General features: G+C 60.4%; 1 protein-coding gene across 1 annotated transcript in view; it reads right to left on the reverse strand.

Annotated features, from left to right (window-relative positions):
- The window catches only part of PPARGC1B (PPARG coactivator 1 beta), a 49,100-nt gene that overhangs the window by 13,388 nt on the left and 15,003 nt on the right, over nucleotides 1–20,709 (reverse strand). Inside the window, exons 2-4 of the mRNA XM_069028538.1 lie at nucleotides 4,549–4,722; nucleotides 2,067–2,279; nucleotides 136–246 (exon numbers count right to left, since the gene is read on the reverse strand). Coding sequence (XP_068884639.1) covers nucleotides 136–246; nucleotides 2,067–2,279; nucleotides 4,549–4,722 — 498 coding nt within the window. The remainder of the gene's footprint in view (nucleotides 1–135; nucleotides 247–2,066; nucleotides 2,280–4,548; nucleotides 4,723–20,709) is intronic.

Consider the following 20,709-nt stretch of genomic DNA (forward strand, 5'->3'; position numbering starts at 1 on the left):
GGGATGGGAGCACCACAGGTGACAGTCCCTGCCTGTTCCCGACCCCTTGCCCAGCCCAGAGGCTGCCCACACTCCCCAACCCATCCTTTGGGACAGCTCCCAGGAGGTGGGTGCTGCACGGGCTCGAGGAAGTACCTTTGTGCAGGGCCGTGCGGGCCGGCACTTTGGGGTCCCCGGGCGCCGGGCGCTCCCGTCCCGCTGGGCCTCACAGCTCAGAGGCGACGGAGAGAGGAGCAGCTTCTTCAGCTGCAAAGAGAAGGGGCAAGAAAAGGAGTCGGCATCGCAGCGAGGGCAGGAGAAAACGCCCGGGGGGCCACAGCCCCATGGCTCACGTGTGAGCACATCCATCACCGAGCATCCGACCCAGAAATGGGGCACAAAATCCCAGGCAGGGAGGGTGAGGGTTAGTATTTCCTGCCTCTTCGTGGCTGTGGGGCAGGTGCCTGGCTGTGTGCAGCCCTGTCCCCACAGCATTCAGCCCAGGGACCCCCAGGCAGGTCAGGGCAGTGAGGACAGGAGGGAATTTACTTCCCAGGGGCAACCCCACTCGTGTCAGACACACAGGAGCTGCCGTGGCATCCCAGCCTCTCACTCCATCACTGCTGCCCTGAGGTGACAGAGGCTTTTCACTGGTGTGAGTGATGGGTTTGGACAGCTCGCTCGGTCCCCGTGCAAGGCTCATTTAGCCAAAACACCCAGAGAGGGCCTGGACTCATTAACGAGCTTTCAAGGCGTTTTGCTGATGCAAATCCCTGTGGGATCTGTCGAGGATCTCCCCAACGCTCTGTGTCAAGCCCAGGGGCGCTGGGAGCGGGGTTTTCCCCGGGTCACCCGCAGTGCCAACACTTCTGACGGCTGGGTCAGCGTAACATTTTCCTTCTACTCAACCCCAATTTTGGCCAGGGGGAGGGGAAAAAAACCCAAGCCCCACACCCAGCAACAACATTTGAGATTCTGCCCGTGTGGTGCTAACAACCGGAGGCGACAACAGCTCAACAGCAAGACGACTGCGTAGGCACCGGGGACTGCAGGAGAGACAGATCTGGGGCTCCCGTGCTGCCCGGGGGGCACGGAGCCCTGGGGGGTTAGGGAGTGATAGAAATGGGGTGCCCGGGTCAGGGTCCGCCAGGAAATGCCAGCCGGGACACCCGCAGCTTTAGGAGTGAGGCTCCTGTTGGGGGAAGCGCCCAGCACCCTTTCCCCCCCGCCCCTGCAACGTATACATCCTATATATACACATACAGGTCATGTGTGATATATACCCCTGCGGGGCGTGGGCGGTGGAAATGCACGCTGTCACCACTGGATGTCACTCCTCCCCTTTGCTGGCTTTTTGGGGACACCCCGGGACCGGGCTGGGGGGCTCTGGGGGGGACTGCGAGCCGCAGGAGGGAGCAGGCTGGGTGTCCTGTCCCAAGGAACCTGCTGGGGATGGCAGGAAACGCCGCCAGTTAATCCTGGCCAGGAAGGGGAGCGGGGCTGGAGCGCCAATATTGCAGGGGACCAAGAGGGATGCTCCAGCCACCGAATCTGGAGGGACTGGAGGCCACACAGTCCCTGAGGGGGTTTGGAGGAAGGCACAGGGAGGGTGAAACCCTCCCACTGAAAGCCGAGGGCAGGGGCTGACACTCAGGCAAGCCCCTCTTGTGACAGCAGGGAGCTCAGCCAGGGCAGAGCCGGGGGGAACAACCACCACTGCCCATGGGCACAGGGCCAGGATGAGCCAGGGAGAGCCCCGGGCAGCCCCAGACCTGCACATCGGGTTAAAAGCAGGTGTGGGTGCTGCCAAAGCAGCCCCCAGCCCTCTGCCACCCGCCCCCACCCCATCCATAGATAGATTTGTATACACACAGCTCGTTCCCGTGAGGATGGTGATGGAGGTGACAGCAATGATGCAGAACATGTATACGTATACAATACAAGTATATGCTTTGGTATTGACGGTTAAAGAGAGTTTTAAGCCTAGAATGAAAAAATTCAGACCTTGGCTTCCTATCATACCCATGCAGCCGGCTTATCTGGGGCTCATCCAAATCCACCTTAAACAGTAGGAAGTGGGTTCTTACTAGAGACAGCTCATCACACTCGGGGGCCGGGGGCGGCCCCCCCGTGACCGGGGCGGTGGGTTTGGGGGAGGGGGCAGGTGAGGTGGTGGCAGGGTTGAGCGTGTCCCCCTCTTCCATAGTTCGGAAGGCAGCGAGGCCCATGTCATCTCCCTGTATATCATCCAAAGTCTCCGTGAGGGCTGCCAGCAGCGCTTCGTTCTCGCTGTCTATTATCTGAAAGGAGCAGGCAGAGAAGAAAGGGGGTGTTAGGCTGGGCAGAGGGTCCCCGGGATGTTCAAGAGGGACCAGCAGAGCCACAGCAGCTCCCACGCTTCCCAGTGACCCCACAGTGAGAGCTTTTCCCCAGCACAGCACCAGGATGGGATGAGGAGAGACCCAGAAAAGGAGGATCAGTCTGTCCACCTGCACCCCAGCAGGACAAGAATGAATCAGAGCATCTTCTCTCCCAACAGTCCCTCACCCCACCATGAGGCAAACGGCAGCAGATACAGGATCTGTGATGAAAAGGCTCCTGGCCCAAATTCTCCTGACACTGGGCTGCAAGTGCAAGAGCTGTGAGCTCAGCCAGGACTGCCCAGTGGACAAGAGGGCACAGGGGAAGCTCAGCCTGGGCTGCACCACCGGCCAGATGCCACAGCTTGTGGCAACAACCACGCTGAGTTTTGTGTTTGCTAAAAGCCCCCAAACACAGGCACCCAGCTCCCCAGGGCTCTCAGCCCTCACACTTAGAGCTGGTGCACCCAGTGCTCTGTGAGGGACCCTGTCCAGAGCACAGCCCCAGTCACTCCCCAGTCTCCCATCAGCATCCCCAGATCATGCTGTTCACCCAAAAACTGGCTCAGGGGAGCTGTAGTGCACAGCCCATCTCACTCTGGGCCAGGCAGGGCCAGGGGCTGCTCCTGCCTCCTCCCTGCCCACTGCTCCAGCTTGACTCGGGTCCCTCGTTTCATCAGGGCTTTCATTTCATTCATTGGCTTTGCTGATGCACCTCCAGCCTTCCCAGTGCCCTCCCAGTCCCACACAGCCCCACGAGCTCCATTCCAGTCTGGCAACACAGTGCTGAAGCCCAGAAGAGGATGCAGAAGCTGAGGAATGGCTGGAGAGAGCCAGGAGTTCCTTCTTTCTGGTCCTCCTCCATCACAATCTGAATGTAAACCATGTCCAAGGGGAAGCAGGCTACCATCAGCAATAAAATTAGCACGGGGGTAAAGCCAGGCTCAGAGGCAGGACTGCTGCCTGCACACAGCCTCCTGTGTTTTTCTCCTCTTGTTGGAAAATTAAACATCTTTTGTTCCATGCCCTAACCTTGCTCGCAGTTACTAGAGCAGGCTCCAGGGAAAGGCAGCAGGATGCTCCATTTTTGGCTCCGTTTCTTTTCCTCCTGTTATTGGCACGAGATTGCTGTGCATACAAGTTCAGTGGGATACATTTCATCATACTCCACTGCTCCTCATCGGCCTGGCTTTTGCATTTCTTTTCTGTTTATCTTTTCCCCAGGAAGTTCACGGAAAATATGCGTCTCGTGACGAAGGTCCCTCAGCTGGACTGGACCATTTTCAAGCACAGCATCAGCCCAGCATAAAAGCCAGAGGGTTGTTATTACAGGCAGGTTAGAAAATATTGAGGCTCTTTTTTATCTCCTTGTTTAAATAGAAATCCTCCTCCTCCCAAAACGTAACCCAGGGTTGGTGATTAGCTGGTACCAGTGGGTCACAGCCTCCTCGTCCGAGGGGGTAAAGGCCTGGGTGCTGCTCAGGAGTGCACAGAGACCCCAGCCCCAAGGATGGGCACATCCAGGGCATGGCATGAGCTTTGGGCAAGGTGAGGAGGCTGCCCAGCCTGCTCTGTGCCCAGCCTGCTCTGTGCCCAGCCTGCTCTGTGCCCAGTCCCCTCTGCATCTCCCTGCCTCCAACGTGCCTGTGCCGTGCCCACAGCCCTGCCTGTCCTCACAGCTCCAGGAGATGAAACAGAGACAGGAGCAAAGGGACATGGAGCAGCCCTGCCTGTGCCCAAGAGCATCCCCTGCCCCAGCGTTTCACCGTGCTGGCCCAGCCATGGATCCATCCCAGCCCAGAGCCGAGGACAGGAACCAGCCCCTCTGCCAAAGGGACCCCAGCCCCACACAGAGAGGGCTGCCAGAGCTGGGAAGCCAAAGGAAGGGGCTGCTTCCTGCTCCCGGGAAGGGAATTTTTCCAGTGCTGGGACCCCCGCACTGCCGCCCTGGCATTCCAGGAATGGAACAGGACACGCTGCACCCCGGCTGCAGCTCCCTGTGAATAATCCAGCTCAGGAGGGCTGGCTCAGCAGCCTCCTCTGCTCCTCCTCCAGCTCCTCGTTAGCCCTACTCCGCTTGCCCCATTTAGAGCCGGTGCACCAATTAATGGAGCACTAATCAGCTGGGGAGGAGATATTAATAGTTGTGTGTGTTCCCTCCTCCCACCCTCCTTCTCCCCCTGCCTCCATCCTCGGGGGATGGGGGTACCTGGAAGAGCTCGGAGTCGTCGGTGCTGTACTGGCTGGAGTCGGTCTCCGAGTGCTCCCCGCCCCACTGCAGCTCGCTGAAGCAGCCGGCAGAGTCCAGGTCGCCGGCGTCCAGCTGGGACAGATCGATCTCGGGGAAGTCGGAGTAGAGGTGCTCCTCGCCAGACACCTCATACTGCGCACAGGAAAGGAGAGAAACGGCGTGAGGCCAGAGGTGCGGGCAGCAAAGGCAGCAGCATCCCCGTGTGGGCAGCCAGTGCTCCCACCGCAGCCCCAGCCCCGCTTCCCACACGGCTCCGGGAGCCAGGACACGGCACTGGCAGGGTGTGGCGGGCACCTCTTCACCCAATCGCCCTGCACAGCCTGGCACTGGCCACTGTGAACAGCCCCGCACCTGCCACCAAGCCCCCTCCGGTGTCCCAGCGCTGGGAACAGCAGGACCTGCATGGGAAGAGCCTCGTCTCTCCAGAGAGCAGATGCTCCGGGCACAGCATGACCACCCGGGCTGCTGGGGCTCCTAGGGGCAATTCCTGCCCTTGGTGCCCTAAAAGTGACATCCAGCTTATCCAGGTGGCCTGGGGATCAGCACTAGAGACTTGGGACAGCAGCACACAGGGCCAGCCTCACACCTGGTCCTCACCTTGTCCCCACCACATGGCCCTGAACCACTTGGGGACATCCCTCCGGGAAAGCTGCACATCCCAAAGCACTGCCAAGGCAATCCAGAGCCTGCTCCCTGCACCACGCAGGACGAGAAGAACAGCACGGAAATGAATGGAAGTCTGAGAGCACATGGGGTGATGGGAGCTCCAGGAACCGAGCTAAAAATCTCCATTTAACCACAGAAAGGAGCTGGCACCTGCCCCACTTGGGCCTGGCTTCCAGCCACGAAACCCCACAGCTGCACCAAGCACCCGAGGGAGCCAGGGCTGGCACCAGCACCCTCTGCCTGCCCTGGCATTTGGACCGTGCCTGGTTTTGCCTCGGTGTCCAGGTTAAAACACGGAGGGGAAAGGTCTGGTGCGACTCCTCCCAGCATTGGCTGCCCAAGGGGAGTTTTCTGGCAGTGAGGGAAGCAAGTTTATTTACAGAGCAAATGGATTTTGGAGCAGGCAAACATCTGAGCATGTGAGAGAGGCTGCGGGGGAACGTGGGGGCCCCTCCTCCTGAAGCACCCTGGAAGGGTCTCCTCCGTCACTCAGTGGGAAGGAAAAAGGATTTCAAACCCAGCCACAGGAATGGGAAAGACAGCTTTTCTCCCCTTCTCTCCTCATTTTTTGTTTTTCAAATTGGGATAATCTGGGATTATTGACTGTGCTCCCCCAGGCTGAGGAGCCTGCCCGCCACACTCCAAAGGATGATCCCGTGCACACACTCACTCCCATTTTGCATTTCTCACCTGCTTCCCACCCTGACCAATCCCAGGGGAGGTGGAACACAGGGAGAGCACCTTGGAGGGCACAGCAAGGGCAGGGGAGAGTGGTTTTATGGCCTGATGGTGAACCCGTGCCACGTCCCAGCCGTGCCCAGGGCCACAGTGGGGCTGGGGGCTGCAGGGAGGTGCCCCCACTCTGGGGGATGCTCTCCCTGCACCCTCCCTTCACCTTTTTGCTGGAAAGTGGTGTATCAGGTAAATACCACAAGCGTGGTGCCACAAAGTGTTACCAGGCAACTCTGAGTGCCTCTGGGAGCTGATACTCCTCACTGGGCCCCCAGAGATGAGGTTTTCTAACCTGCCCTGCAAAAACCTTTGTTCCCAGGTGTCAGAGCACATGCAGCAGGTCACTGCCAGCTCTGGGGGGCACAGATACTGCCTTGAACTGTCGCCTCTGCTGAGGGGCAGCCGGGACTGCAGTGGGATCAGATGTCCTTTGGCCTTTCAGATGTGCTCCTTACCTGCTGTGGCTTGTCCCTGCCTTCCCATCCCTGCTCTAGCGCCTGCTCCAGAAAAAAGTCTTCCAACAACTTTGTCTCCCCCTTCTCCCCCAATCTTCCCATGGGAACACAGGCAGAGGCTTTTATTTTTAGCCCAGCCATACATACACAGATATACGTGTGTCTCTGTGTGTGCGTGTGTGCGTGCAATTAAAAATAGCAGAGCAGTCAAATTCTCCTGCTCCTTTTGATATGCCACAAGGGAAAAGATCCTGGTGCTGAGATCACAAGGAGCAGCTGACACCAGTGCTCGGGATGTCTTTTGATCCACTCCACAGATGTGACATGTCCCCATTGGCAACAGGGCTGGGTAAAAATAAACCCCTGCAATCTAACGCTGCTGAGCTGCCCTCTCTGCGCACTCCGGGGCAGGACTGCCCGGCCACTGCCACGCTGGGCATGCTCCCAGGTTCCTGCCTACCACAGGTCAGGAATGCCCAAAAACTCAGCTCTGTCTGTGTTGAGCCTCCTCTTCCTTGGAAAACACAGGGAGAGCCTTTGCTCAGTGGGGTCACGCACATGGGCACCGGGATGGGCACCCCAGCACTCCAACCAGTCCCCTCTGCCAGACAGGGTCATTTACCCAGCCCAGCCACCATGGACCTGGGGCTCCAGAGGGAATCCATCACTCCCAGCTCAGGATCCATCACCCTGAGCAGCACTGAGAGCAGAGCCCCTCTGGGCTGGCCACAGGGGTGGGGACGGGCCCAGCCCCCTGCCCGGGGCAGGGGTGGCAGCAGCGATGGGGAGGCTGCCTGTGGGCACAGGACCTCATCTGCTCTGATTCTCCCTTTTCCCACCCTTTGCACTTCCTGCTGCCTTGGGAGAGGAGTGAACTTTTGTTCTAATTTTACTCGGGACTTTGTAGGAAGATCAGCCATGGGTTCTTGGTGTGCAGCCAGCAAACACCCATGGAGACATGCTCAGAAATTCGGAGGCATCCTCCAGCCCAGACACCTGGCCTGGGTGTGCTGCAGCAAGGCTGCGACCACAGAGCTGCTGGCAGTGCCTGATGAATCCCTGCTCCAGGGGAGGAGATGCCCAGGCAGCTACACAGGTGCTCCCATGCCAACCCCTCTGTCCTTTGGGGGAGCAGGAGCCCCAGCCTGGGCACCCCCTCCAGCAGCTGCTCATGGAAGCCAAAGCTGGAAGGTGGAGGTCATTTGGGAAAGGCCTCCACTCAGAGACAATTCCCTCAGCTTTCTTTAAAGCATGAACCAGGTCTGACCTGAGCCCAGCAGAGGTGTGTTCACAATTCCCAGGCACAGGCTGATCCTTGCTTGGATGCTGCATGGAGCTTCCCCTGCAGAGGCTTTTATTCACCTGCTGCAGAGCTGGGACAGTCCTGCCCGCTGTGAGGGGTTTGTCACTTCAATCATGGCACCAGAACTTCCCCAGGGAGGCCATAAGGGACCCTCACACCGAGGGTCTGTGCTCATTTCACGCCCCTGCTGAGGCTGCTGGACCTGGGATAGCTGGAGAGCAGGAGAGCCCCGTGCCCACCCCAGTGCCAGCCCGTCCATGCCCACGGCAGAGCAGGCAGTAGTGAGAAAGCACAAGGGACGGTCTCCAAACTGCCTGACAAGGACATCAGAGGTCACCCTGCCAACCTTCCTGCGCCAGGACTGCCCCTAAACACTCCCAGAGCAGCGCCAGCGGGGCCCCTCCCTGAGCACGGCGCGTGAGGAGGGACCAGCTCCCCCCAGCCCCTAAACCTTCTCCTGGAAACCCGTGAGCACATCAGTCCAAGAGCTCCTGGAATCTCCTTGGGCAGCATCCCTTTGTCTCCTGGCAGTGGAAGAGCTCCTGGCTGCTCTGGGGCTGCACCCACCTGAGCCCCAGCTGCTCCCACTCCCTGTCCCTTTGCAATGTCCCCAGTCTGTCCTTCCCGGGGCAGTGGCAGGCGAGGCAGCACGAGGAGCTGGCACAGGGGTTAGCTCCATCTCCCTGCCCCATTGTGAGGGTGGTCAATGCAGGCCACTGTCACCAGTGTCCCCAGAAGCTCTGGCACGTGTCCTGGGCTGGACCCGCAGCCACTGGCTGGAGCCACATCCAAGGATGCCCCGGCTCAGTGCTGGCTCCCGACACCCTGGGGACAGCAGGTGGGACATGTCCCTTCCAGTTCTGCTTTGGAGCAGTGTGAACTCTGGCATGTGAGGTCTTATCTCTGAAGAGACACGAGACTCCTCTGCAAGCCCAGCTCTAATTCAAACACTGGATTAACGAGACAGGAAATGTTTTCCTCTTTTTCAGTGTCAGCTTGGGCTCCCCAAACGAAACCCCCCCAGTCAGCAGGACTGGAGAGGCTGGCTGGGGTCAGGCTGCTGGCTGTATCCATGAGCCCAGGGAGGGCAGGAACGGCAACCTAAACCAGGGCAAGCAAGCGCTCAGCTCATTGTCTGCTCTGCTTAGCTGGCTCAGGGAGCTGGGGACAGCGCAGTGACCGTGACAGAGAGACCTGCAGGTGCTCTCCTCTGTCTCACTCCAACAGCAGCACCGGCAGAAATTACCCTTATCTGCAGAACCCCTGGGCCCAACCCCTTGAAGTGGTGGCCAAGTATTTTGGCGTGAGCTGCGGGCACAGCGGGTGATGGCACACGCACCGCTCGTGCTTAGTCAGCCTGCACGAGTGGCAGCCTCTGAAGTGCCGGCGTGCCAGCGCTGCTGGCCACGGGCAAGCACCTCCCGGAGCCTCATCCTGCCTGAGCCTGCCAGGGCAGCCGGGCACGGCCTGCACACCAGCCCCTGCGGTGGCCCTGTCACTCAGGGGCCAAAGGAAGGAAAGAGGCAGCACCTCGGAGGGGCCAAAGGAAGCAGCCAGGAACGGGCAGCCCACTCCTCGCTGGGGAGCAAATGGTGACTCAGCTCCTCCCTCCACAGCCAAGAGCCTACCCAAAGCATGAAGGGATAAATATACATCCACACGTGCTGCACACACAGCCCCAAATCAGCCAGGGGCGTTCAGGCTGCGACCCAAAGCAGCAGAAGGTGAGAAATGCCGAGAACACCAAGTGCTGCTCCCACCAGCCCTCCCTGGGCCCCACGGGGAGTTCCTTCCTCCTCACCCTCACCGGGGCCTGACTCGAAAAAGGAAAGAAAATCCTTGGGCAGGGGTTTTGCAGAGTCGTCTGGGCTTACCAGGGAAATCTGTAATCACAGACTGCCTCAAACGGGGCTTACAGCCCTGTAGGGAGACGGGAGATGGGCACTGCGGGGCTGTTCAGCGGGACGGGCTCTCACCGGGCAGGTGGCACTGGGCTGGCTGGTGTGGCACTGGGATGGCTGGTGTGGCACTGGGATGGCTGGTGTGGCACTGGGATGGCTGGTGTGGCACTAGGACAGCTGGTGTGGCACTGGGCTGGCTGATGTGGCACTGGCTGGTGTGGCACTGGGATAGCTGGTGTGGCACTGAGCTGGCTGGTGTGGCACTGAGCTGGCTGGTGTGGCACTGGGATAGCTGGTGTGGCATTGGGATGGCTGGTGTGGCACTGGGATAGCTGGTGTGGCACTGGGATGGCTGGTGTGGCACTGGGATGGCTGGTGTGGCACTGGGACAGCTGGTGTGGCACTGGGCTGGCTGGTGTGGCACTGGGCTGGCTGGTGTGGCACTGGGACAGCTGGTGTGGCACTGGGCTGGCTGGTGTGGCACTGGGACAGCTGGTGTAGCACTGGGCTGGCTGGTGTGGCACTGGGCTGGCTGGTGTGGCACTGGGCTAGCTGGTGTGGCACTGGGATGGCTGGTGTGGCACTGGGCTGGCTGGTGTGGCACTGGGCACGGCCATTCACCCCTTTTAGGGAGGCAGGGCTGGGTGCCTGCAGACCCCCAGCACCCTCCTGAGCTGCCCCAGAACTGGAGTGAGGAGGCTTTGGGGGCATGAGGCACACTGGGACCAAACCCAGGGCTGCACCCTGCTGTCCCTGCAGCTCCCACCACACAGTCCCCGTGGGGTCAGGCCATCAGCAGCCAGGTCGGGTGCTGCCAGCCCCTCATCATCCCCAGCTGCATCCCAACCCAGCGGGATGGGGGATGTGTGGGGTGGGCAGCCTGGCTCCAGCACCAGGGAGGAGGGCAGAGGTGGCCATGGAGGAGAGAGCTATAAATAAGTGTAAATACAGCAAGGAGGCACCTGGCCAGAGCTGTGAAGGTCACCAGAGTGTGTGCCAGCAGATAAGCAACCCCCCTCCCCAGTGGCATTTGACAAAATGTCACTGTGAATGAGGGAGAGGTGGTGTCGGGTTGTGCCTTGGCCCCGTTGCCCCTCGACACCCCCGATATTTATAGCCTGAGAGCCCCACAGTGAAGGACGAGTGGTCCGTGGAGCTGAGGGGACCCTGGCTGCACTCAGAGCGAGTGACACAGCACAGGGGAGCACATCCCCTCGCCAGGTTTGGGGCAGAGGCACACAGGAACCTCCCAGGCTGCACGGAGCATGCAGCACCTCGCTGTCCTGCCAGGCGTTTTGCCCTCTGCCCCCTGTTAATTTTTAATTACTTTTTTTAACTTTCTGCTAGTCCGTTTTAACGATTCAGCCCAGCCAGCAAGAGGCAATACCTCATTTAAAGCCTGGACTAACCAAATAGCAGCTCTTTCTTCCTCCTGAGCTGCTCCAAACCAACTTCTGCTGGTCCATCTTGCTGCAGCACGTGGGAGCTGCTGGGCCCCACGCTGGGCACGCCGTGCCAACGCAGCTTGGACTCAAGAGGTTGGACTCAAAGGTTAGACCTGATCATCCAGAAGTCTTTTCCAACCTAAATGGTTCTGTGATTCTGTGACAACACCCTCCCAACACAGCCTGAGACATGCTGAGTAGGAAAAGGTGTTCTGAGGGAGAAAAGGGGGTTCTGAGTGGGAAAAGGGGTACCCAGTGCCAGGCTCTGAGCCCCAGCCCCAGCCTGAGCACGGTCTTGCTCGCTGACTTTTGTCTTACATTAGAAGGGTGTAATTAAGATCAACCAGGAGATGCCAGTAATGGGAAATATTAAACATTAACCGCAAACAATAAACATGAACTCGCCAGGATAACTTTGATATGGAGGAGAGATGGAAGAAATCACACTTAACTGTCCTTGAGTCACAGGACAGAAAAAAGGAGCCTGAGATACTGGTAATAATGCCCTGGATAAACAACATTCTGCTGGAATACTTCAAACAAAGGTGTGTCTGGATTAGGAAGAAGGGCAGCACCAAAGTGTATCACAGGTTACAGAGCTGCACGTTCACACTGCACTCAGCTCATTTCTTCAGGCTCCAAATTACAGAGTCCACTTTGGGTCTGCCTGAGCACCCACCAGGGAGACCCTGCTGCACCCTAAATCACCCCCCCACTGCTGCCAGGCACAGGCAAGGGCAGGTGGTGGCTGTGCCCTGTGCACGGAGCAGGCACAGCAGGGAACAGGCTGTTCCCAAGGAGCCACCTCCTCTCTCAACACCACCGGATGGAAACAGCCCTGTCTGGCCGTGCTGCGTCCCTGCGGTCTGCCAGGACTGGCTGGGCAGTGCCAGCACACCTGGGCACTCAGAACTGTGCCTCCCCAGGTGTGACAGCTTCATCCTGCACCCCTGGGGCCAAACAGCAGCACCCGAAGGAAACCAACCCTGCCAGCAGCCAGCCTGGCAAACACCATGCACAACCCGCTGATCCAGCACCCCAAATACCCATGTGCCAGTGGCTGCTGCCAGCCCTGTCCCTGTCACCACTCCATGGCATCAGCCAGGCAGGGCACAGGCCCCAGGCCTGAACACTGGTTGGGGTTTCTAAGAAATTCCTTGTTATCTCCCCCAAACCAAAGGCAGGACCAACAGACAGCAGCTGGCACGTGCTTAGCCAGGCACAAAGCACAGTGGGGACTGAAATGTCCCATCAGCTCCGAGCTCTCCAGCCCTGCCATGTGATCCCCTGGCCGTGGGGACAGGCGGGGAAGGAGCAGGAGCAGGCAGGGTTCCCCCAGCAGCACCCCAGCTCCTTCCTGCTGCCCCTCTGTGAGCAGCGCAGCCTGTGCGGGACAAGGGCACAGCGAGAGGTGGCACAAGCCCTGCCACCCCAAGAAGATGCCCAGTGGGACTGGGAGCAGTGGGGATCGTGGTTGAGGCCAGCAGGGCATTGACAGTGAAATTCTTGGGATTGCTTCCACTCACACACACCACTGGAAGTGGCAGGGAAGGCTGTGGCTCCAGACAAGCTGGGGAGCCCTAGGAGCCAGGCTGGCAGCACAGGGGACCAGGCTGTGCCATGGCAGGGGACAAGCCCTGACTCACTGAGGAGCTGACTGTTAGCCAGCTCTGCTGGTCACAAGAATTCCCCACAGTGGCAACTCCCTCCTGTTGTAAGGAAAACATGAGGGGGCGATTATTTTCAGACCTTCCTCTTCCGACGTCCCTGCAGCCAGCAGCCACATGACTGCTGTGGGCACAGGGACACCAGCGAGGAGGAGCAGCCCTGTCCCTGCCCTGCTCTGCCCACCAGCCCCTTTGGAGGTTTGGTGCCCAGCTCAGAGGCTGACAGGGCTCCACGAGGCCCTTTCTGCCCAGAGGATGTTGTGAACACCCTCCCATGGCACAGCCAGCACCAGCTCAGCTCCATGGGCACTGCTCACCCTGGCACTGGCAGCTCTTCCCCCCTCGCAGCCGGCTCCAACAGCAAATCCCTGCCTGGAAGCAGCAACTGTCCCTCCAGCTGCCCACACCACCAAGTCAGACCTGTGGTGGCACTCAGAGGCAGATGCCCATGGGGACATCACCACCTCGTGCCACGTTGGGTGGTGGCTGTGCCACCAAGCCCAGCCACAGCCGTGCTCCCTACCCGCAGCCACAGCCTTGGGATCTTCCAAGCTCCCAAAAGCTCCCCTCAGCGTTCCAGGAGCCACAGCCGCACCCTGCAGTCCTGGCAATCCCTGAACTACTTCAGCCTGGCTCTGCCCAGCTCGGCGAGGGCTGAATTCCCAGCAGACTCTGCCACTCGGTGTCATCCACGGCTGTGAAATGGAGCTGAGGTCACACCCGGCCCAAGTCCTGCCCGAATCCTGCCCCTTTACACCTGACAAGCAGCTGGACAGAACCTGCTGCCTGCCAGCCACCCACCCAGCCCGGTGTGACCCCCCCTGCCAGCTCTGTCACCACCACCTGCAGCATGCCCTTCACCTCCCCAAGCCACAGGCTCCTTTTCACACCTCGCTGATGCTCTGGTGAGGAGCAGGGACTGCCTGGACAACCTGTCCCCTGCTGGGAGCACTCCCAGCCCCTCCTGCCAGGGAGGTGGCAGCAGGGCAGGGAGGAAAGCACAGCTCCTGCCCGCCTTGCTGCTGCAGCTCTGGCTCTGAGGCTCACAGAGGGGCTCACGGAAGACACCGAGGAACACACCACAGGGCTGGCACTGCTCGGAGCTGCTCGTGCCCTCAGCAGCCTCTTAGTGCTAATCAGGCCAAGGCAGGAGACGGAGAAGGTTCAAGCTGGGGTTAAGAAGGCACAAGGAGGATCTTCCCGAATTAGCCTGACCTGCCGGCTGGTCCAGCCCCAGCACGCTCCAGGGACGGCTCTGCACTGCTGGGGGTGTCAGGCCACCACCACCAAACCCTCACCGTGATCCTCCAGGAGCCTTTCTCCTGCTGGACACAGGCTGTGCTGGCTCTCCTGCCAGGGGAGACTCTGGGAGTCCTCGCCATGCCCAGCTCCCACATGAAAATGAAGTTTTCAGCGGGAGGCACGAGGTCTCAGAGGATGCAAACCACCGTGCCAAGGGCAAAGCCACTCAGATCTGTCCTTACCCTCCTGCCCAGCCTGCCCATGCCCATATTCCAGTGCAGGTAGAAGCCCCAGCCCGGCCAGGTGGGTGGGCACTGCTGCCCACCCCTCACTGCTGCAGGGAATGGGCAGCACTGCCCGTGCCAGCTCCTGCTTCTGCCCTGCACAGCACTGGCACTGGGGACAGCAAGAGGGGCTCCCCCCACTTCTCCTCCTGAAGCAGGGGCTCCCTCTCCTCCCCCACCCCGCTACACCCAAATAAATCATTGCCCATTTTCTGCACAGCGCCTGGGGGTGTCCTGGCCAGAGGGGACTGTCACCACCAGTGTGGTCACCTCATGCCTCTGCCCAGAAAGCTGCTGGGGAAGGGGAATGCTAGCAGCTGGGTATTTTCCAGGTGGGTGTCAGGGAGTCACTAGGATAAAGTGATTATCAGTATTGATACCACTCCAATTCTGTGGGAAAACTGAGGTGGGGGAAGGTGAGAGGAGAGCAGGTCCCAGCAGGTCTGTGGAGGCATGGACACGCTCACAGGTGGATGGTGGAGGTGAGAACCCTCTGGGGAGGCTGGGCAGGCGCTTCCAGCAGCACAACCTGTTTGCTCTGGGGATTTCCTGGGGCTGCACAAGGCTTTGCTGTGTCCGGGTCTGCACCCAGGCACTATCGGGTGTCCTGGCCGGGCCACTGCCCCCAGGGCTGGGCTCTGTCCCTGCTTTTTGGCTCTGCAGGAAACATTTCTTGGAGCCACAGCCTGGAGCTGCCAACCTGCTTTCCTCGGGCTTCCTACTCTGCAAACAACTGACTCACCCTGGAAAGAAACTGCTCCAAGATCTCCAGATAGAAAAATCCCTAGGAGGTCAAGAAGCTCTTTCAGGAGCACATGCAAACCCACAAACACAAAGCTTTGTGCTGCTTCAAACTCTCCTGTGAGGGACCACACCTTTCCCCTCCCCAAAACCCCAGGCAGGCTCCAACAGGGCATGAGAGGAGGGGTCTGGCCGCTCCCTGCGGCAGCATCTGAGGGCTGGGGCCCCTCTCCTCCTCCCAAACCAGTTGGGGGCCCTTCTGCTCCTCCCAAACCAGTTGGGGGCCCTTCTGCTCCTCCCAAACCAGTTGGGGTGAAGCCCAAAAGCATGATCTCCTACACTTAAATCAGATCCTTTAACTGCTCTATGTGCTGTGCCAGCTCCCTCGCCACCCTGCCCTGAGCCTGCCTGCCCCCAAGCCTTGTCCCCCCATTTTTGACCCCAGCTAATCCAGGGATCAGCAGAAATCCAGAGACCCCAGGGTGGGCTGGCCTGAGATCCAGACCTGAGCTCTGCATCTGACAGGAACCGCTCTGACCCAGCAGCCACCTCTGGGTTGGGAGCATCAGAGCCTCTGGTGCAGGGGAAGCCACCTCCACCCTGGCAGTGCCACATCCCACTGGTCTGAAACCCCTCGCAGGGCTGGCGGGGGTTCAGGCTCCTCATCCCCAGCTTGCTGTGCCACCTTGCCCCACTTTGCACGGCCCCAGTGCCTGGCAGCAGCTCCCCAGCCATGTGAGCAGCTCCAGATCCCAGCGCTGCGCCTCGCTCTTACCCACCCGCTCTTATCCATCCCTCTCCCTCTGCTGCCTCCGTGTCAGGGGCTGCCGTGTGGGAGCCCGGCCAGGTGTCCTTGCCAGAGCCTCCGGTGTCACCTTGGAGGGGGTCCTGCAGGGAGGCAGGGCAGCAGGGCAGGGCTGCGCTCGGTGTGGCACCGCGGGGGGACCCGCAGGGACACTGCTGGGCCACCCCGCAGGCTGAGCAGCTCGGGCCGGAGCTGGGTGAGAACTGCCAGCCCTGCACCTCCCAGCCTGGCAGCAGGACACAGAGGGCACGGTGGGCATGGCACCAGAGCAGGAGCCCCTCAGCCTGTCCAGCCAGCACCACTCCCAGCCCCAGCGACCAGGTGACACGGTGAGAGCCAGGCCTGGTTATGCAAACCAACACGGGAGCTGTTTCAACTAGTTGGACTCCTGCCTGGCAGTCAGGTGCCTTCCTCCTCCTCCTCCTCCTCCCAAATGGCTGCCAGCCCCCTGGGCAGCTGCCCAGGCTCTGTGGGTGCCTCTGTCCCCACGCTGAACACACCATGCCTGCTGTGGGCGAGGGGCTGTCCCTCCCTGGGGTGCCCCGGGATGTGGGGGGCAGGCAGGGGGCTCGCTGACCCCCAGCACCATGTGCTGCTCTCCCCCAGCTCAGCTGTGAACCAGCTCTGCCACTGGGGTGTCCTTGGGGTGTCCTCAAGTGTCCCCGTACTGCCAAGGCAGAGCTGGCACCACAGGCGGGCACAGGGAAGGTTGTCCATGCCTTGCACCCTTCACAGAATCACGGAATGGGTTGGGTTGGGAGGGAACCTTAAAGAAAATCCAGTCCCACCCCCTGCCATGGGCAGGGACACCTTCTGCTATCCCAGCTTGCTCCAAGCCCTGTCCAACACAGCCTTGGGCACTTCCAGGGATCCAGGGGCAGCCACAGCTTCCATCGTGCCCGTTTGGGAGCAGAGAGCTGGGGCTGTGCAGCAGTGGGGAGGGGCTGTTTGCCCCATTGCTGGGGGAGTTTTACCCAGCATTGTGCCCACATTGGCATTTCACATCCCTGGGAGGTGCAGGAACCCAAGCAAAATCTTCCTGTGGAAGGAAGGATGCAGGAAGAAAAGTGCTGGTGCTGTGAGCCACAAAGGAAGGCTTGGGCAGAGCTGGTCACCATTCCTGTCACCAGTGCCTCTGCCACACTCACAGCTCAAAGCAATGGCTCAGTGTTTGGATTTGCACGGAGAAACTCTCCCCAGGCTAGGAGGAGCCAGCAGTGGACAGCATCTGTTCCCAGCATCCTCTGACATTGCAAAATCCAGGGAAAAACCCAGATCCGAGCACCAGGAATCTTCATGCAAATCTCCTCGTTCCCAAGCCAGTACCAGCTTCACACTGTGGGATGCCAGGAAAGCCACCCTGGCTCTGCACAGGGCTCTGCAGCCTTTGCACAACCCTCCAGCCTGTCCTTGAATTTCAGCAGGGATTACCAGGCACTGCCACCAACTGAGCCAGCGGAGGCCCGGCAGCCCCAGCTCCATCAGGGAACTGTCACCTCCCCACCACCAGCTGCTCCTGGCAGCTGCAGTGGCACAGCCAGGGCAGCCAGGCTGCTGTGGGGGTTCAGGGACCACTCGGATCAGCAGCTCCATGGGGCGAGAGCTGTGCTGGATGCCCCAGCAGCAGGAGATGACACCGGGCTGGGGTGGCACAAGGGATGGCTCCATCCCTGTTTTCTTTGCTACAAACTTCTGTGCAACAAAATAAAGCCTTTGCCAAACGAAACGGGCCCCAAGCCAGCTCCTTCCAAGGCTCCCTGGAATGCTCTGCTCTGTCATCCCTCGGCGAGAGCTGAGATTTTGTGCAGGTATCCGTTTTTCTGTTCGGGAGGCTCTTCCAGCTGGATGTCTTTGATGGGCTTTTCTGCAGAGGTGGCACGGAGCTGGAGGAGCAGGGAAACCTGCCTGTGGTGAATGGTAAAACCCTCTGGCAACGCTGTGACGCTGCTCCAGACACGGTGTCTAAATATAGACTCCTCATTTATTACCCTGCAGCTGCTGGGTTTGGTGTGAGAGGAGCCAGGGGCTGCACTGATGCTCCCCTCACCCACGGCTGGGACTGCCTGGACACATCCAGAGGCTCACACTGGCCCAAACAGGGTGCACAGCATAAAATAATCCATAAATGTTTTCCCTGGGTGTCTCCTGAGAGATGAGACTGGGTCCAAATCCCCCACGCTGCATCCCATAAGGGTTTAGATGTGCTGGCATGAGCGGGCCCAGCCTGGGTGGGAAGGGGTTCCCCTCCCTCCTGGTGAGAGCAGAGGTGGTGCCCAGGCCTCTGGTAAAGGATGGGTGGCTTTCCTGTGGCTTCCCTGTTGCCAGAATCCAGGGATCTTCCTCACCCAAACCAGCCACAGATGGAGCAGAGGGGCAGGAGGGGCAGGGAGCCATGGGTGCCATCGAGTCCCAGGCCTCCATCTCCTCCCTTCTGGGATGTGCAAGAGAGGTAAATCCTGGTGTGACCCCAGTTCTTGGCAAAGGATCCCCTTCCTGTAGTGCCAGGAAGACAGCAAGTGCATCCAGGTTGAGCACTGGCACACGTGGCTGGCTTGGGTGAGGGAGCATCCCGGGGTTTTGGCGGCAGGGAAGCCACAGGAAAGCCACCCATCCTTTGGCAGGAGGCCTGGGTGCTTCCATCAGCACATCTGGGGAAAAAGGGGTGAAAAGGAGGGATGCCCTGCATGGCTGGGCAGCCAGGCTGGGCTGTGGCACTGCTGGGACTCGCCGCAGCCATCCCCCGACTCCTGGCACCGAGTCCCATTGAGACGGGGCCAAGCGGGACGGAACTCCAGGCATCCCTCCTGCCTCCCGCTGCTGCCGGGGCTCCCGGCCGGGTCACGCTGGGACACCCTGCTCCCTGGGTGGCCAGGGCCCTGCTGCCAGCACTGCCAGCCGCCTGCCCCACCAGCACAGCCCTGGCCAAAGCAAACAGCCCCCAGCTCCCCAGCCTTCCCCCCACAGCCACCCCACCGGCCAAGCGGGAGGCTGGGGAGTGCCAGGAGAGGGTTAAGCCATTAATTGTCCCTGCTGGAGTGCAGTCCTGCACCCCACACGCTGGTACTGGGACCACTCAAGGGTCTCGCAAGCTGTGGGGTCTGTTGGAGCTGCCTTGTCACACCGGCAGCAAACGCTCCTTGGGGACAATCGGATGGAGGGGTGGCAGCAGCAGAGGCAGCCTGGTGCCCGCTGTGCCTGTGCCACCTGCTCAGCAGGGGACTGGGAACCTGCCTGGCACTCCTGCTCACACCCACCCTTGCTCACCCACCCCCACACACCCGGGCGCTGGGAGGGAGGGTGGGACACAGCCCCCCTGAGCATGGCCCCGGCAGGGACAGAGGGAACAGTCCCTGCCCCGAGCATCCCAGCCCCTGCTGGATGCTGAGCCTGGTGGCTGCAGAAGCAGCCAATGCCCAGGGACACAAAGGATCTCGTACCCCAGGCTGCTGTTCCCATACAGGGAGAGGCAGGACAAGGCACGGGGCTCGTGAAAAAGCCACTCTCATGGAATGACGGATCCTTGGCCACTCCCAGAGTGTCCCCACTCCACGGGGGCCGCAGAGAGGCTGCTTCTGCCAGTGACCCACGGGGACCCGCAGCACCAAAGACCTCCTTGTGCCTTCTGGGGCTGCTGCTCCTTCTCCCCTCCTTCCCTTTCCAGGCACCATCCTATGCGCGGACTTTCAGCAACCCAAAAAATCCCCAGATGTGACCCCTGGGCGGCCTCCTCCTCCTCCCTGTGCTGACATCTGCTGAAGCAGCACAGAGGGGACACGGGGACGCCCTGTTTCTGCCTCCCTCCTCAGCCCCAGAGGCCTTTCCCCTGCTTTCCCCGGGTTCAGGAGGGGCATAAACCCTTGGGCAGTGGCTGGTATTTGGGTAAGAGGCCACATTGGGGTACAGAGCCAGGAGCACGTGCTGCTGCTGTCCTGACACACAGAGGGCTGGGGCTGTGCCTGGCCACCAGCACAGGCTCCAGCAACTCTCCCACGGCCGCCAGCAACACCCCCGGGACCCCCGAGCCCAGCTGTGAGGGGTGACAGGCAGGGGAAGAGCCTGGGGAGCAGAGCCTGCCTGCCTGAGCCTCTGCCCTCCCTGCCTGCAGCTCCCTGGCCTGGAGGGCTTCCCACTGCTTTTTCCCCACTCCAGGACTGCTGCTGTCCTGCTGGGAAGAGCCCTGTGCCCATCCTTGATGGGGTACTCTGCCACAAGGCTCCTTCCCCCTCTGCCACCCTGCTCACCCTCCTTTGGCTCCCAGCTGTGACCCTCTCCCACCTTTCCCGCGGGAGGATTTTCCTGACGCCCGCCAAGGGATTTGCAGGCATGAAGTGCTCACTCAGTGCCATCGGTGCCCGGGAGCCACTGGCATCCACCTTGGCAGACACCCAGCACTGTCCTGGAGAAACCTGGGCAAAAATCTCACCCTGGGACTGCTGAGCCCAGCCCCGGGCAGCCCCTGGGCCGGCCATCGCCCCTCGCCAGGGGCACGGGTCCCGTGGGAGGCAGGCAGTGCCCGTGCAGCCAGAACAGGGGACATCCAAAGAAGGAAAAGAGTTGGACGGATGAGGAGCCGGCCGGGCTCCTTGGCCAGCCAGCCCATACTGTAAAAGGAGTGGGAGCAGGGAAGTGCACAGCTCTGGCTCCAGCGGTTTTAAGATGGCTGTGAAGCTGAGAGGAGAAGGAGGAGAAGAAGGAGGAGGAGGAGGACATTAACCCTCCCAGCACTGCGCTGCAGCCAGGAGCACTGCAGGGAGATGAATGGCAGCTTTCCAGAGGCTCCACTTCACAGTAGATGCATTGGGGACCACTCAGCTCCCACCCAATAAAATCCAGCTGGTGATGCTTTCAGGCCCTGGCAGGACGGAGCCGGGAGACGCT

Source organism: Aphelocoma coerulescens, chromosome 13, assembly GCF_041296385.1.
Source record: "Aphelocoma coerulescens isolate FSJ_1873_10779 chromosome 13, UR_Acoe_1.0, whole genome shotgun sequence".
NCBI classification, from domain to species: Eukaryota; Metazoa; Chordata; class Aves; order Passeriformes; family Corvidae; genus Aphelocoma; species Aphelocoma coerulescens.